General features: G+C 42.5%; 1 protein-coding gene across 1 annotated transcript in view; it reads left to right on the top strand.

The window, feature by feature from the left end:
• The window catches only part of capn5a (calpain 5a), a 38,903-nt gene that overhangs the window by 492 nt on the left and 21,642 nt on the right, over positions 1-16,769 (top strand). Inside the window, exon 2 of the mRNA XM_064303405.1 lies at positions 6,101-6,273. Coding sequence (XP_064159475.1) covers positions 6,109-6,273 — 165 coding nt within the window. The 5' untranslated portion in view covers positions 6,101-6,108. The remainder of the gene's footprint in view (positions 1-6,100; positions 6,274-16,769) is intronic.

The raw sequence follows: 16,769 nt of genomic DNA, 5'->3' as shown, positions 1-16,769 counted from the left end.
GGATACATGCGTGCCTGCGCTCAGTAAAGATAAACGTATTGCTAGCACGTTGTGAATTCAGTTGGCTGACACTAAACCAGCTTTGCGAGATAGCCCGCTATCTTAAATGATGGAAACCATTCGTGTACGCTAGTAGGTGTGTAATGTAATATTGTACCACATTCGATTAGCCTACTGATCGGGTCAGTCGCCTTTTACAGCCCGTTAGGCTGATATATAGAATGGCAGCTTCAACAGGGCACTTCTGTGGATAATACATCACGATTCTAAGTTGCCACTCCTTTGTTTGGGACTTGAAATACCAACATGCAGCCCCACCTTTTTTCGTTGCTTGGTATAATAACGTCTAGCCTATGCTGTTCTGCGTGAATCGTTGTGCAGTGGTTATCCAAAAACATTTCCCATCGCGATCTAAATTATGCACAAGTGGTCATTAATGAGATGCAGACATTTGTGAAGATGTCACAATGTTTGTGCTGCGCCTTTGGAAACTTGTGTGGCGCCTATATGGAGTGATGCTGCTTATGGAAAAAAAGAAAATGTTTATGGGAAAAGCATCATAATTCAGACAGGCCAGTCCCCAAATCCATGACCGCAACAGAGGTTCTAGGTGGAGATCTTCATCAGAGAGAGAGAGAGGCCGATGCTCCCCAAGCTCTTGTTGGGATTCCCCCCTCTAAAAGTCTATACTGGCTACAACACGTGTTGGTCGCAGAGCTGGTTCAACATCCCCAGTACATTCACCTGGAAGGCCACTGTGCTTACTCACCATATCCATTTATTTAAGAGTTGGTGCTCTGGTATTCCGAATTTGGAGGCCATTGGGTCTCAGGCCCGACTATCCCCAAAGAGGACATTTGTTAAAGGAAACCCACTCAGTCCTGCCTCCAGAAACTCAACTATGACCCATCGGAGATACAAAACTGTAACCTTAAATTTTTTTTAAAGTTCAGTTGTCAAACCCCTGTCTTCAGTACCACACGGAGCGGACGTGCTGCATGCTGCAGCAGAATGATGAGCTTTCATTCCTCTTTCTGAGTTCATTAATGCCATGACGTGAACATTTTGACGGGAGCATTCATGTTGGGTAGCCAATTTATATTCACCTAATGTGGCTTTTACACATTGAGTTCAGCATTGTCAAGGTTCATCCAACCTGGCTTGATTTTTACGACCGTAGAAAAATGCTTTAGCTGCGTTAATTCGTTAAAGGTAGGGTCTTACACAGGGTTAATGGATTAACGGCTATAAAATACTTCGTAGCTAACTAAATTAATGGCTGCGTATTTTAACTGGACAGTACCAAGGCTTAGGGTTTGGTTTTCAGATTCAGTGTTACGCACTGCGCAGATATAGGCTAAACACTTTAAATCGCCTGGATGTTTAATAAGCCGGTTCAATAAGCCAATTCTATGCACACACAATAGACGTTAAAAACTTCACTATGTGCATACACGAACAGACGCGCGGACTATTCAGTCTACTTATTAATTTTTGGTTACGTTATGTCGTCGAGGTTAGGCGTGGTTTGTCATTTCTCCTTTGTGATTTCTTCTGTGATCAACAGAAGGGTCCTGAGTTTGTCGGAACGTCATCCAAATGTACGCAGTCTTTCCTGACAGGATTTTTAAATAGTTAATATTATAAAGCAAATATGAATGGTAGGCTAATTAAAACAAGAAATCATATTAATAAATTAATTAGGGCAATCATGGCCTTTGACCTTTTTGTGCTTTGAGCATCTTGTGAATTGGATTTTTGTTGTTTCAGCAGGCGTGTCATTTGGCGGAACTCGTGTTTTAATTTAGCCTGTAGTCACAGGTGTTGTTTTCTAACACTTTGGATTGTGACAGGCAGCGACTGTGGTCATCACCCAAGCAACGTGCATATACTTGATGTGGTACAATATGCGTCTCTGAATTCTTTTTGATCAATAAGAAAGTAACAACCCTTAATCTTCTCAATACTGACTAGAGGAAAGGCTTGCCACATAGATATAGATCTTTGTTTAAAACACAGGCTGAACATTATGGTATTTTCAGTTTTATTGTCGGTCAATCGCTGTATTTGTGACATTTGAGCCCAACTGTCCCTGGTTTAAGGGTCTGTAGGATTGAAACACTTCCTCCAAAGGTTTAGTGTGATTAATGCAGTCAAGTCCTTAGAATAGGGTAAAATAATAAAGGAGCCTTTCATAGTCCCAAGAAATTGTGCCCTTTCCTTTCTGATTCAGAATTTAAGCATTGGTGCCATTGTAGCATACACTCACTGAACAATTTATTTCATTGGGGGAATTTAGAATCCAGCTACGGGTAGGGTTTTCTTTACCCTAGTCACACTTCTTTCATTTTTTCCAATTAGGAGTTATACGAGTTATATTTAATTGTGCCATCAAATTTAGCATTGAGCCTTATCAGCTGGGATCAAAAGCATGCTGGACTTATTTCCTTTAGATAGGTGAAGTGATGCATTGCATTGGGGAGGGGCTGAGTCACATGGCATAATTCCTTCTGAAATATAACATTTTATATCTTATTTATAACATTGAATTGTCGGTGCTAAACTGAGAGACCTGCTAATGCTAAAAACTGAAGTGAGGAGGTGAGAAGTCAGAGGGACATTGCTAGTTCCTTACATTTGTACTATGATTACAGTCATGCTGCAAGCTCTACAAATTGGGTCAAGGCTTTTTGCAAAATAACAAGTTCTGTAGCCTTTTGAATTTCTCCATAATGCACACTCATAGAATTTGCATTTATAGCTGAAAACCTGGGACTTGGCCTTCAAATGATATTACACAAATCTGGTGTATATATGGCTCCTTGTATTAGCCAAAAAGCTGTCATTATTTGGTGGCAGATATACCATGGTTTGTGGGTATTTGGGTAGATAGGGTGGGTCACAGCTGTAATTTTCTTTCCCTGCCATCAAAATTAAAAGGTTCTCCTTCTACGAGTCACATTTCACAAGTCACATTTTTCTAAGTGTGTGTACAGGTGATGCAACATTCTAGATTTAGCATCCTCTAAATAGGGGGAATAAGCCTGTTCTCTGAACAAAAATAGACTAATGTGATTTTTAAAGCTGAAATTTTATTTCAACTCAACAGTATTCTGCTTCAATGATGAATTGGTCATGTGGAGATTTAGCTTGTTATGTTGCTGGAAGGAACGGAGTGATTCTTGTGTAGAAGCTTGAAATGTATCTAAATATAATAGGGTGCACTTCCTAGAAAGGATTACAGAATTGAATTGGGTGACCAAGGGCTTTGTTGTTTTTGTAGAATGTTAAGCTACACCACATAAAACATGTTCCTTCCTGTGGTTAGCGCTCGTTGTCTCGACGCTCTAAGATGGAATCCTAGCTGTGTGAACTGTCACTGTCACTGCTTCTCCCTCGGCTGTTGTAAAGTCTTTACTTTCTGCTCTTTTCCATCGCCAGTATTTCCGCTGCGCTGTCACCGCTCTTATCTGGAGCGGGCAGTGGGCAAAGGAAACAGGAGCCAGTGCTGTTATCAGGGAGCCTGAGTGAGCTCTGTGCCATCTGTTACAAGTCTGTTTAAGCTACGTTTTTCCGACATCTACATTTTTATTCCCAAAAAACGGAAACCATTCCAGGATGATGCATTTCACAGGTCATTTTAATTTCACAGGTCTTTCAGTTCAGTGGAATGTTTTAGTGCTGCAGCATGTCTCCTTCGAAATACATGGAAGGTTTAAAACCAGACGTTGCAAAGGCCCGCTTTCATAATGTAATGTTAATCTCATGTAGTGCCTCATGTTTGGGCTTGTTTTGCTGGATTTGTCATTACTGCATGGCGTTTTTCTACCTGCTCCATATTGATTGTGTTGAAATTAACCTGAAGGGTTTCATCCGTCTGTGGCACACCAAAAAACTGTCCAGCATGAAGACAGACGGTATATTAATAAACTGTTCCCTGATTTTATTCTCGCTTACTCCAGGACATGAGCATCGCTGTCAGGGTTGGCCTGTTTGAAGGGGGCATGGCACTGTGATATTGCCACCATGTGTCCCTGGAGAGCGTGCAGGGGGCTTAATGACCACTGCCAGTCGCAGAAACTTCAGTTTAGTGACCTGTGGGTAGTTTTATCTGCATTGCCAGACCCCTTGGCTCTATGAAAAGAGAAGAAACACACTCAGGTGTGGCTCATTTAGCTTAAGCTGTTTGTAGTGCAGTGGCTGCCCTGTGGCCCATATCAAATTCACTCAATGCCAGCTCTAGGAGTGGCTGCCAGTCCTGTGTGTGGACACCTTTTTTAACAGAAAGATTTATTGGAGTGAAAAAGGGGCAGGCAGGTGCCCTAATACCCTGAAGGGGGAATTTGCATTAATGGTACAGTGCATGGATCACAGGAGAGGGAGAGATTCCCGTCTCTCTTGCCTGATCCCCTCTTCGGGAAGCCAAATTTCCACATTGTGCTGTAGCCCCGACAACACCTCTGAGCCACTTTTGTTGTTACGTCCCTCGAGCTTCTGAAGGAAGTCTCTGGAATCACACGGAGTCGAGTTGAGGGCGTTCTTTTTTCAAACAAATCTTCTCTTGCATTGTGAAATACATCTTCTGACTGGCTGGAGGAAAAGTAGAGAATTTAGATAAATAATTCAACTGTGGCTACGGTGCATTGTCAGACTGAGAGTTTGATGTGAGTGTGCAGTTGCATAGGCAGCATAAATTGATGCTGAATATGCTTTTGTGAGTATCTAATAAGACTCAGGTCCAGTTGTTATAATACTCACAATATAATGTTGTGGTTATAAATATTCACCATTACCATCTCCATATGAAGATGTTACATTTTGTTCTGGGGCTGGAGAGCCTGTTTTCAGAAACATGAGCCATTTACTTGCAATGTAAGTATTGTCTTCTTCTCTGATAGAACTGAAAATCACACTGTTTAGCCTAAGTGCTCTTATGGAGGTGCATATTTCTTCTGTCAATAAGGTTGTGCAAACACTGAAGAGATTAGAGTGCCTGACTGGGTAATCCTTTGAAAGAATCTCCTTAACAACACAGGTCTGTTGCTACCAAGTATTTGCAACAGACTCCTTCTTGTGAAGCCTTAATTAGTAGATAAATAGGAGCAGGGGTGAAACAGTACTGTGACTATTTCAGTTCAAATGAAAATAAATTCAAGTAATTATTTTTTTATTATTTATAACTTTGTCTTCCAGAAATGTAAATATGGGAGTGTGTGGGAGTTTATGGTCTGATTGTCATGATTTTTCAGTCTCCATCTTTAGCTAATATTTGATTTGTCTTGGAAAAAGAGGAAGTCTCTTCCCTGGGCCTGTTTGAGATAAATGAAAAACACCAGTCTTTCCAGCAACAAGGTTCCAATATACTCCAATATCCTGTATAGTGTCGGTATCTGTACATGCCACTAATTCAATTTTTGGAAAAGAAGAGACAACAAACTCATCTGTCTTGTGGAAATTCTTGCCGTTCTCACAGTGACCCCCTTTCATTTTCCTCCGCTGTTAGTTTCCAGGGTTACAGCCAGCCTTCCAACAGCCAATAAATACATAACACTGAATTAAAGTAAAATGTAGCCATACGGTAGGAGGGGATTTTGGTATTCTGTTTGTGAGTGAGCCTGTGAATGCAGCCAGACGCTCTGTCTGCCTCCGAGACCTGAGTCACATACTGATGTCCAGCTTCCTGCATTTCTTAAAGTTCTGCTTTTGTGGTGGCCTTTTATTTATTTGTTTATTTGGCTTGTTGGTTGCTTGGGATTGTCCTGCATTGTTGGGGATTCAGTGATTACGAAATAGTTTTATCATGTTCAATTTATTGGTGTGTTCTTTTATACAAGTTTGATTATCAGCGCACAGAAAGGGTTGGAAACAAGAAACATTTCACTTTTCCGAATAGAATTCCATTAGAAAAAAACAGCCTGGCTTTAAGCTCCCTGAGCAAAAAAAAGGTAGCAATAAATTCAGGAATTTAAAGACTCGCTTCCTTAGAAACAGTGAGATGGAGAGCTGAAAAGAGTTTGTAAAATAGTGGCTGTTATATTCAGTGTCCTACTCTGGCCTGTATCTAACAGTGCCCCCTGTGGTGCTTGTGTTGTAACTGCAGGCTGAAGCATGTTTTCCTCAGTGAAGGCGTATGAGGGCCAAGCGTATGCATCCCTGAAGAAGCAGTGCTTGCAAAACAAGACACTTTTCGAGGACCCCCTGTTCCCCACTGTCGATGAATCCCTCTTCTATCAAGGCAACAAGATTGGCAGGGTGCACTGGAAGAGGCCTAAGGTGAGATTCCTCTGACCAAATTTCTTTTGTAATCTTTAATTTAAATGTGTTTGCCTGTGTGTGAACTAAAAAGAGATCATGCATACTTCAGTATTTGTGATATATATATCACTTTTTCATCTAAAAGTCTGGTTTAATTGAGCCCACAAGATTGTTTTAAGTATGGTATACTTTCCAACAGTCTACTGTAGATATACATAAATTACACTCTGGTGTTTTTGTTGTTTTGTCAGTTTTTTCTGTCTTAGCCCAGCTAACATAGAATATTACAGAAACTTTTTCCAAGTTAAGAGATAGTGATTTGGTTAGGGTGAATAACAACATTGTTGTAAAGTTTTTATCAGCCCCAAACCATAGTTTTTCAGCTACGGTGTAAGTAGGTCCTCACCAGTGAAAAGGACAATACATCTACCAGAACACAATTTCACAGCTTTGTGCAACCTAAAAAACAATTTTAAAAAGGTGTTTGGCTGGTTTGGATGTGACCAGTGGTCATTTATTTACAACCTATTTACTTTGTGTTGTGCTCATACATTTTGCCCAGTAGCACCATGTTCAATTCATAGTAATCTGGGAAACACCATGTCTGATACACATTGTCTAGACTGAGAGGGTCAATACACTTTGATATGGTGAACTTGCTAACGTGTTACAAAGTGGCCTATTTTGGTTGACCCCGCCCATTAGAATGTTATTGGATTCCTGCCCCCCCCCCCCAAACATCCAAGGGAATTCCTTGGGCAGTTAATACTTGCTGAGCCCCTTATACACAGAAATCTAGGGTGTTCTGGCATCTTCTCTCCTGGAAGGTTTTATTACCTCTCTGAAGAAACATGAGAACACAAATCTATTCAGTCTGATGGCCCACTGTGGACATTCCATACCACAGGCTACCCAATTTGTGACATTCAGTGACATTTAAAGTATTAATTTTCATGTATGTAGTGGTTGTTGAGGCCTGCCAGTTTGGAATGTAGCCTACATTTTTGAGGTTGCAGCCAGAGCACCGCAGAGGTCCGTGTTATATGACTGGCCTTGTAGCAGTACTATGGCTATGTGGAATTTGATGTCAAGAAGAGTGAATGACTAGCTGTCAAATAAGTTAAACCCCATGTGTCCTAGATTATGGTTCATGGTTTTGATTGAATGATTAAGATTCCTCAATATGCGGAGGCAATTAACTCAGTAAACATGCTAAGAGTTAAGCAGAGAAAAACTGAAACCTTATTTATGGTGACTAATCAACCATTTTTTCAACTGAATGTTCCATCTCATGGAAAAAATAGATATGCAAAAACATATTATTCATAATTCACATACCCAGAAGCACCAGTCCCTCCTATTTACTGTGGTACAATAGTGAAAAGTCAAGTGCTGAAAGCAGTGGTTAGCGTGGGAGGTTGTAAATAAGGGACATGTCGCAACTCATTGGCCTGGCCTTGGCCCACACTAAAATGGCCTGCTTTGTAATTCTGTTATCCACATATGGAGACATGTTGGTACTGGTAGGCTAGCTGTTCGAGTTCTGCCGAAGGCTGTTGTTCTGTAACGGAACTGCAACAATCTCAGATCAGAGCCAGTGAGATAAGAGCCAGGTCCACACCTGCATCATTTTCTGCATACTTTTCCCCTAGTTTAGGATGCCCCACCACGTGATCTTGAATGAAAGTGAAGTCAGAAAGACGCTTCATGTTTATCTCAAGCAAATAGGGGCCCGATTGACTAACTGGGCTTGCTAGTGAGTGATGAGAGAGGTCATCCCTGCAGACTGCACCTGATTTTTCTTCACCCTGTGGAGCTGCTGGCCACAGTCAGCATTGGCATGGTCCTGACTCCATACCGGTCTCTAGGGCCCATCCCCTCACTGGAAAGTTCTTTAGCAGAATGAACCACCAAGCAGCTTCCACACATGCACGATTTATCTGATTGATTAACCATCATTTCATCTCAGGTAAAAATATCATTTTTTTAAATGAGTGCATTTTTTTTATTGTTCTCACTTAAGTATACTGGTAGAAATGTTCTTTTTTCATAACTGAGTGTGAAACTTACAGTTTTTATATAATCAAAATTATCATGGTGGGCATTGCTGCTTTATCAGTGGTTTTTGTCAGCATTTTTGCCATATTCTTTAAAAAATTGAATATTCGGTCACAGTAGCTAGCTAACTAGCAGTCTTGAGAGTGGCCTGATTTGTAACGTGTTAGGTGTTCTGTTTCTATGGCCACAGCATTCAGCCATGGGAGGTAAGTCTAGATACTGCCTCTGAAACAAGATTAGGTCCATGGGAAACAAAGTCAAGACTGTAGCTACAAGGCAGACACGGTGTTAAACTCAACAGATCCTCTTCAGGTTCTCTGATGTGGGTTTTCTCCAGAGCTCTGCAGTTGCAATAAGCAGCTATTAAAGGGTCAGAAACACAGCACCTTGAATTAGCTTAGCGACAGAGTTCCAGTGTGAAGATGGACCCTGCAGCCAGCACCATAGATCATTGATTGTGGTTTTCTTAATAACTGGGCCAGACAGAATGTCTCCTTTCGTCTCCATTTTGATACTGCAAGTGTCAGTGTTTTATACCTGCTGTCTGAAAGCTTTGGGCGCCGAAGCCCTGAGATGGGGGAGGGAGGGGTTGAGGACACAGGTTGCAGTGCTTAGCAAATATGGCAATTATTTGAGGAAAAATTAAAATATGTGGCAGTGCAAAAAGTAGCAAATGTCATTCAGATTGAACTAAAGGCGAGGGACCAGTCTGACCTACAAAATCTTTGCATAAAGAATGCTCAGACATTGTGATAACAAACTCAAAAACACCTACAACCAGTCAGGGCTCTAGCCGTGTGCAACTATGCCCCTGGCCAGCAGGGCTTATATAGTTCACATTTTGTCCATCTTAGTCAATTATGCTGCTGAATACTTCAAAATAAGAGTCATTCAGATTAAGAGCCTTGCTTAGGGGTGTAATGAAAGTGACCCTGTGTGGGATTTGACCCAACAACCTTTTGGTTGCAGGTCTACTCCCCATACTCAGTAATGCAGCTACCAGCACAAGTTGTACCGGAAATGCAGTGATAACAGCTCTGTGCCATCTCTCCCTCTCTTCAGTATCAGCCCTCTCTTAATATACGAGGCAAATACACCAGCAAAGTGGTTGTCCTGATGTACATAATTTGACATAATGTACATTATGTTTGTCATAATGTGACTGTTGTGGTGTAATTCTTCCTAGGGGACACCTTCCTCATCCTGGGGTGGCCCAATAATGTGTGGTGTCCCTTGGGGAGGGATAGGGCTGGGTGGGACAAGATTGGGAGGGGCCCTCTTGGTCATACATTTTCAACTAATGGAGCTTCATAAGAGGTCCCTTTGTGTTTCAGTCTTGGGGTGTGTTTTGGAGTCATCTGAGTTCTATCCAAACCCGTTTCCGCAGAGCAGCATTGTAACTGGGGTCTGAGTGCCAAACCCTCCAGTCACTGGTGTAGTGTGTCACTCAGAAAACTTTCAGTGCCACAACTCGTTCCGTTGAAAGGGAGAGGCGATTTGCGGGGGTGAAAGAGCAGTATGAATGTGATGCTGATTGACACTTAGTTTGGGTACAGAAAAAAAAACGCATGACCTCCATCCTCTCCCTTCATTGAGGAGGCTGAAACTTGAGACTGGGGTGAGCAGAATTGGACCTTGAATTTGAATATCTCGCATTCTTTCACACACTCAGCATTATCACTTATTATTATTATTATTTTTATCTCAAATAGCTTTTCCGTCAGCCTTAATGAAAACTCAATTAAGGCCTTACGATGGCTTTAATATCACCAGCTTTTCGTCTCTCGTAATAGCTTTCGGAAGATGAAGCAGGCACACTCAGTAGAGAGGCTTCCTGGCCTTTGGGGCCCAGCAGATCTTTCTCTGCCTTTCAGTGGAAGGCCATGAATTAGCCCTCTTTATGGGGCACTTTTTTATCTCTTGCTCACTCTGTCTGTCCCCTCCTCTATCTCTCTCTCCCACAGCACCGCGGTGGAATAGCTCGATTAGAGTCCTGGGCGTCAGCAACTAAAATGCAAATGCTGCAGCAGTCCGGCAGTGGGACCAGTTAAATTCACACTGTTGAGTCGTGCAGGATCCAGCTAGTCCTTGGTCTGGGATGTTTGTGCTTAGAGGTGGACTTGATATCTGCCAAAAATCTGAATCTTAAAAAAGGCCATATTGAACTCAGTAGAAGCATTTGTTAGTCAGATCTACCAGCCTTAGATCATCATTGAAACATTTGATAATATTTGTGCCTAACTACTGTTTACTTGTTAGGCTGTTGTTTATGTTCAGTCTTGATTTCATGTGGTTTTAGAAATGTGTTTAGAATGTGCTTTTTAACCGGGCAGTCTTAAGCTATAAATGCAAAAAATGGCTTGGGCAATCTTTCAGTGATTGGTGAACTGAAAAGGTCTGCCACAGGGGCTTGGTCCTCGCTGGCTGTTTGGCACAACAAGAGATATGATTGGCTCGCTCAGCTAAAGGCTGTGATCCACAGACAAGGCCACTAATCATACTCTTCCTGGTCTTCCAAGTATGACATCACGTTCTGAAGCGGATGTGCTAACTAATGTCTTTGAACTCTGGTGCACCGACATTGTTTGAATACTTTTGTAAATGCCATGGCAATTCATTTTGCTCGAAAGTTTGTGCATTCTTTTCAGATAAGCTCTCTCCAAATACCAGCTCAGTAGCCTTATGTTTCAAGGATCTAAATTCCCTAGAAAAATGGAGGGAGTCGATTATTTGCACAGATATTAAAAATGGAATCCATCACCCCTCTTCCCTGCACCTCTCGGGGTGTGCTTGCAAACAAGCTCCTTTGTATCATGATAATAAGGGAAAGTTCCAATATTATACCAGCCAGTCAGCCAGCTCAGATGCAACTCAGTAGTATTTCAGTACTCACTCCTTTGTGAGAAATGGAGTTATAGTATTAAAATTAAGCATGAATATGTTTTTCTAATGGAGGCCAACTCGATAGAACATTACTGGATCTCATTCTGTTAACATTGTTTATTTGCCTTGAAGAGATGGCTTAAAAAACAAATAAATAAACAATGTTAACAGAATGAGATCCAGTAATGTTTTATCAAGTTGGCCTCCATTTGTTAAGTGAAACTCAAACATTGGGTGCACACGCCCTGCCAGATTCTTATCCTGGCCATTGCAGAATATGCGGCTCTCAGTTAGGTGCTCTAGGTAGAAATTCCAACGTTTGTCGCCGTTCACTGTGAAGAAATACACTCATGTAAGCAAGTGCACAAACAGAGCCCAGTCATACCATGTATGTACACATGAACCAGAGCAAACCCAAACAGGCACACACTCCCCCTCCCCCACCCTCCAGTCTCAGGCACATATGGGTGTAGTTACAGAAACCTAGGAAAAGAATGTGCCAAGGTTTCCTCTCTCTCTTTAAACCAGCACATGACTTTGCTGTTCTGCAGGTTGGTCGTTGCAATTTTCGCAAACTTTTACTAAACATTGAAAGTCCGTTGGATAAGGATGTTTGTGACAGAGGGGGGTTGTTTATGGGTCACTGCAGGGTATCCTGACTCATCCTTCACTGAGATTACGTTGTGCTCTTCCTGCCTCTGGGCATCTCACAGCCACAGATCTCAGATCAGTGCTCTCAGTGGCGTTCACACAGACGCTTGCTTCCTGACAGAGGAAGTGCATGCAGCCTGGCTGAAGTCTGAGGAGAGCCACAGAAATGGCTTTGAATAAGATATGTCCATCAACAGCAAATCTGGGCTGTCTTTAATTATAGCCATTAAATGCAGAATTCACTAACGTATTTTTGAACATGCTGTGAAGTGTTAATTTGGTGATTGTCCATTGAAAGCAAATGTTTTATTCTGTCCTTTCCTAATTGTCATAACTGTATTCCTTTGTTTAGTTTTTATCTGTCTTCAATGATGAAGTACTCGCTTCCAGACCGTAAGCCAGCTGATAACAGGAATCTGGTCTTTTCCCCAGAGAGAGAAAGCTAATTGGCTTTAAAAAGAAAAAAATTTTTTGGTTCGTTTTATCTACAGAATGAACATGAGTGCTCAGTCTGTATCCGAGAGAGTATATCAGAGAGATGGGCTCCAAGGGAGCAAACACTGGAGAACTATAATGGCTGTCAAAGTGATTTTGGGACTCTGCTCATATTCAAAACTAATCGATAACTGAGCCAAGCCCCAGGGAGTGCAGGTCAATACAACACTAGTGTATTCCAGATAACATCATATTTTCACAGTGTTACTGTAGCACGGCGTCAATGTGGAAACATTGTTTCGCTGTTTTAGACATTTCAGAGCATGTTAGCTGAGACACTGCTGTCCCTCGGGGTTTCAAATGGTCGGCATTCAGTATTTTAAAGTTCTCAGTTTTTCACAAGGTCTTTCTCCACACCAGATGTTTCCTTTATGCCATAATGTACCGTAATACTTCAAAAGTTGTTTCTCTATAAATATACTGCAGAATGGAGTGTGCTGAGTGTACTTTTTCTGTTCCCCGTTTTGAAGTTTTGAAAAGATGTAATGAAACTGTTGTGGTTTGTACGTCTCCGGAGGTGTGTTTTAGCGTGTCAGCGTGTCTTTTTCCCAGTGTAGGCAGACACTCCCAGGGTAAATGTACTCACATGTCAGATTCTCCCCAGCATCACCCACAATTAAGAGCAAAATGACTGTAGGATGCATGGACTGTGGGTGGCTGAACGATGTGACAGACACTCTTCCCGGGAGTAATTGAGTATTTAGGAAGCGTGGAAGAGACGAGAGTGGGGGATTGAGGGAGCGAGACTGTGAAAGGCACCTCTGGGACAGCTTTAGTGACAACACCCCCGCCACACCCCCCTCCCCATAAAAGCACACTGTCCTCAGGAGAAATCATTTGAAAGGCTTCCTCTTGCTTCCTTAGTGAAACTGCCTATTCTGGCACGATAAAGAAAGACCTGCCCACACATTATATAATTTAGAACTATGTCTGTCGTTTCATGCCGACTGAAAATGTATACATACACTACATGGCCTGAAGTATGTGGACACCAGACATCCAACATCTCATCCAAAAGTATGGCCATTAATATGAACTCGGTCCACTCTTTTCTGTAGCTGTAAGATTTGCCTTCACTGGAACTAAAAACCATGAAAAACTGCCCCAGACAGTGGGGTGTCCAGATAAGTTTGGTCATATAGTGTATGTCTTATACTAAATTAACAACATATTTGTGTAGCTGTTATCTGCCAAAATGTCAAAAATGTATGAAAAATTGTATTTATGGGCAAAGAAAAATTAGAATGTGTTCAAGCTGGGAAAGACTTGGTAGTCTTCGTTGACCAATCTGTCCAGATCTATCATTGTACTTTGGCAGTAATAAAGGACAACCGGTTTCTGGGATATTAAGTCAAATGGAGTTGTATTGATGTTGTAGCATGCCCTACTCACATGACATTTAATGTGTCACATAAGTGCTTAAGGTTTTCTGAGAACAGTGGCTGACTCACCTGAGTTGCCATTTTGGGTGGGGTGAGATTGCAGTGGCTTTTAGGAACACCTCTTTGGTTCACTGAACTTCAGCAAACAGGTTTACATTCTTTGGTGGAGAGGACTGTATATAAAAACCGGATGGAACAAAGCCGTGGTGACATCACCGGCGATGGTCGTGTTTTCGAGGGGTAAAATAGGTCTAACCGGTTTGATGACTGGTATAATTTTGCATAAGTACATTTGAGACAGGGAAATGAGATAGGGTCCCTATAGCGTAGATGGATCCAGCCACTTCTCTTGTCCTGTACCCTCAGTTCAGTCCACTTTCTCCGAACACTGTTCACCTGGTTTCTGTTCACCCTGCCAGGCCCACCCTTCTCCTTTACCTCTGACCTCTTTTACGAGACATGCGCCAAATTTGACAACAAGCTGAGTGTCTGTCTGCTGTGGGCAGGCCCACTGTGGTAATGTATGCCCAAAGACTTTGAAAAGCAGCCTGTGAGTCATCTGCTCAGAGTACAGTGGGGGCTTCTAATTATGATGCAAGTTGTGGTTGACTGACAGGCCGACTGGCCTTAAGACCCAGCCCCCAAACAACTAGCATTTCATTGTGTTTACCTTCTAATTGCCCGCCTTGATTATCCCTTGACCAGCTTGTGCAACACAAACCTGATGATCCAGAGCAATGATTGAAGGATACTGTCCAGAACATGGTTTCAGCAGCTCAAACTAAATTTCATCAATAAAATCCTTAGTACAGCTTTATCTAACAAATTGTTTATCAAAAAAGATACATTCATCTGCATTATTTACCTACTCTAACAAACACAGCTAACATTCATTGCACTCAAAATACCATTCCACTTACCATTCCATTCTATACAGGTGTATGCACATATCTGACTTGATCACAGCCTTGAGTTTCTGCCCTAAGGAAGAGATAAGGAACGACTGTAAAACACAAAATGATCTTATCTGCAGTAATGGGCGTAGTGCTTACTCGTCTTACACACTTATCAGACATACTGTATGTATGCTGACTGGACAAAGCAGGCCTGACTCATAGCTGGCAAATGAGGCTATTTTGCTTCTGGACATCATCTTGTCCCCCCCCTTGTCTTGTCCCATAACTAGGACCTGTTTCTTTTCATCTGTGGTGTTCTGCTGAACACCACAAGGACACATATGCATGTGTCTGTGTGTGTGTGTCTGTGTGTCTGTGTGTGTTTGTGTGTGCATTTTGTGTGTGTTGTAGTGAATGTCATACATTTAATTCCATAGTTTGTACAACACAGTGTTTTTATCTGTGGAATACCCTGTAAATTGCTCTGGATAAGGGTGCTGTGTCATCAGAAAATAAATAATTAAATATAGACATAGCCTGAGTTAAAAGAGGATAAGAAAGTCTTTTAAGCTTTATCTCCATTATGGGCCTTTGTGTGGCAGTGCAGAAGCCATGACTTTATTCAAAGCACATTACAGGAGTCCACGCTGGTTCTGCGTATACTCCCCATGTCTATTTTACCTTAACATACAAGGGGAGTACAGCTGTGGATCTGGAACATGGACAACACTGAAATCCTATTCACAGCATCAGCCAATGGATAGGATTTCAGTGTTGTCCATGTTCCGGATCCACAGCTGTCCCCTTTTCACAGTGAGAGAAAATGGTCTCCCAAGAGCCCTGGCGTGTAATCAGCCTTGTATTAGCACTGTATTAGCAAGGTTTTCAGAGCAGCACAATGGCTCGTGTTGTTCTCTGAACTATGGGGATGGGGGAGGGGGGCAATAGGAAGTGAAAGAGCAAGAAATGTAATGCCATTGAACCAGCCTTTATTGCATATGAAGCTGAGAGAACAGGTCTGTGTTATGTTAAGTCACAATAGAGAGATGAGCATACGTAAATACTGTCTGTGTATACGCAGAAAGTGAATTGATTCAATTTGAAAGGGAGAAAGAAGAGAAGAAGGTTGATTATCAGAGACTAGAGCTGGAAACACTGCATTTTTAAATGGGCCGATTCTTGCTCAGTTTAGAGGTCCTCCTGAATGACCAAACGAAGCTGAGCGCCCTCTGCTGTGTGTGTGGGAAACTGCAGGACAGCCCTGTGGTTGTCAGGCCCGTGGTGGAGCATTGTCAGTGGCTCAGGCAGAGCGTGCTCTCACAGGGCAACGGGTGTTGCTTCTACAGCAACCTCCAGTTCAAGGAAACAGAGGATTTGTTTGTCTCTGTTTTTAGTTTCCTAAGTGCTTGGGGGAGTTGTTAGGAAAGTTGAGGAGAGCTCTGGAGTGGTCGGTCATGCAGTGGGGGAAAAGGATGGCTGTGTTTACACAAGAGACGTTTGTTACCTGCAACAACCACAGTGCGGCATGAAAAGCGCTGAAGCAAGAGAGTTATCTCAGTGGGGCCGCCCAAGGTTTGCCTCGGACAGAGACTGAAGTGCTCTGTTGGAACACTGTTTGTGAAACTCGGTACGGGTTTTTAGCTTTAACCATTTTAGATCTGTTCAGAAAAGCTGCTTTCCCGACGCCATCAGTTTTCACTTATGCCGATCTGGAGCACCTCTTTTCCGCTTAGAGCTGGAGCCAGGGCGGAGTGAACTGCAGCCAGATCTGGCTGATCCAGCGCAGCGAGATGACTTTTCCGTGGCTTTTTCTGGGGAGCCACGAGCAGAGCGGATACGCACAGGCACAGGCACAGCAAATTGCTGGCGCGCGCCCAGATTAACTGCCTGGGCCCCATCCACAGCCCAAGGCTGAGGTTTCCCTGAAAACCCCACTTGGCCTCATATTTCATCTGTCTGCTTCTGTTTTTTTTGCTGTAATGCTCCTCCCTTGTGTTTCTCTGTTTGCCCCACATTCTGTCCATGCTGTTGCTCTAAATAACAATAACCCTGCCCCTCTGAGACTCAGAGTCACTGCAGTACCTGTAACCCTGTCCCTCTGAGACTCAGAGTCACTGCAGTACCTGTAACCCTGTCCCTCTGAGACTCA

This window comes from Anguilla rostrata, chromosome 12 (genome assembly GCF_018555375.3).
Source record: "Anguilla rostrata isolate EN2019 chromosome 12, ASM1855537v3, whole genome shotgun sequence".
NCBI lineage: Eukaryota > Metazoa > Chordata > Actinopteri > Anguilliformes > Anguillidae > Anguilla > Anguilla rostrata.
This window is presented reverse-complemented; position numbering and strand designations above follow the sequence as displayed.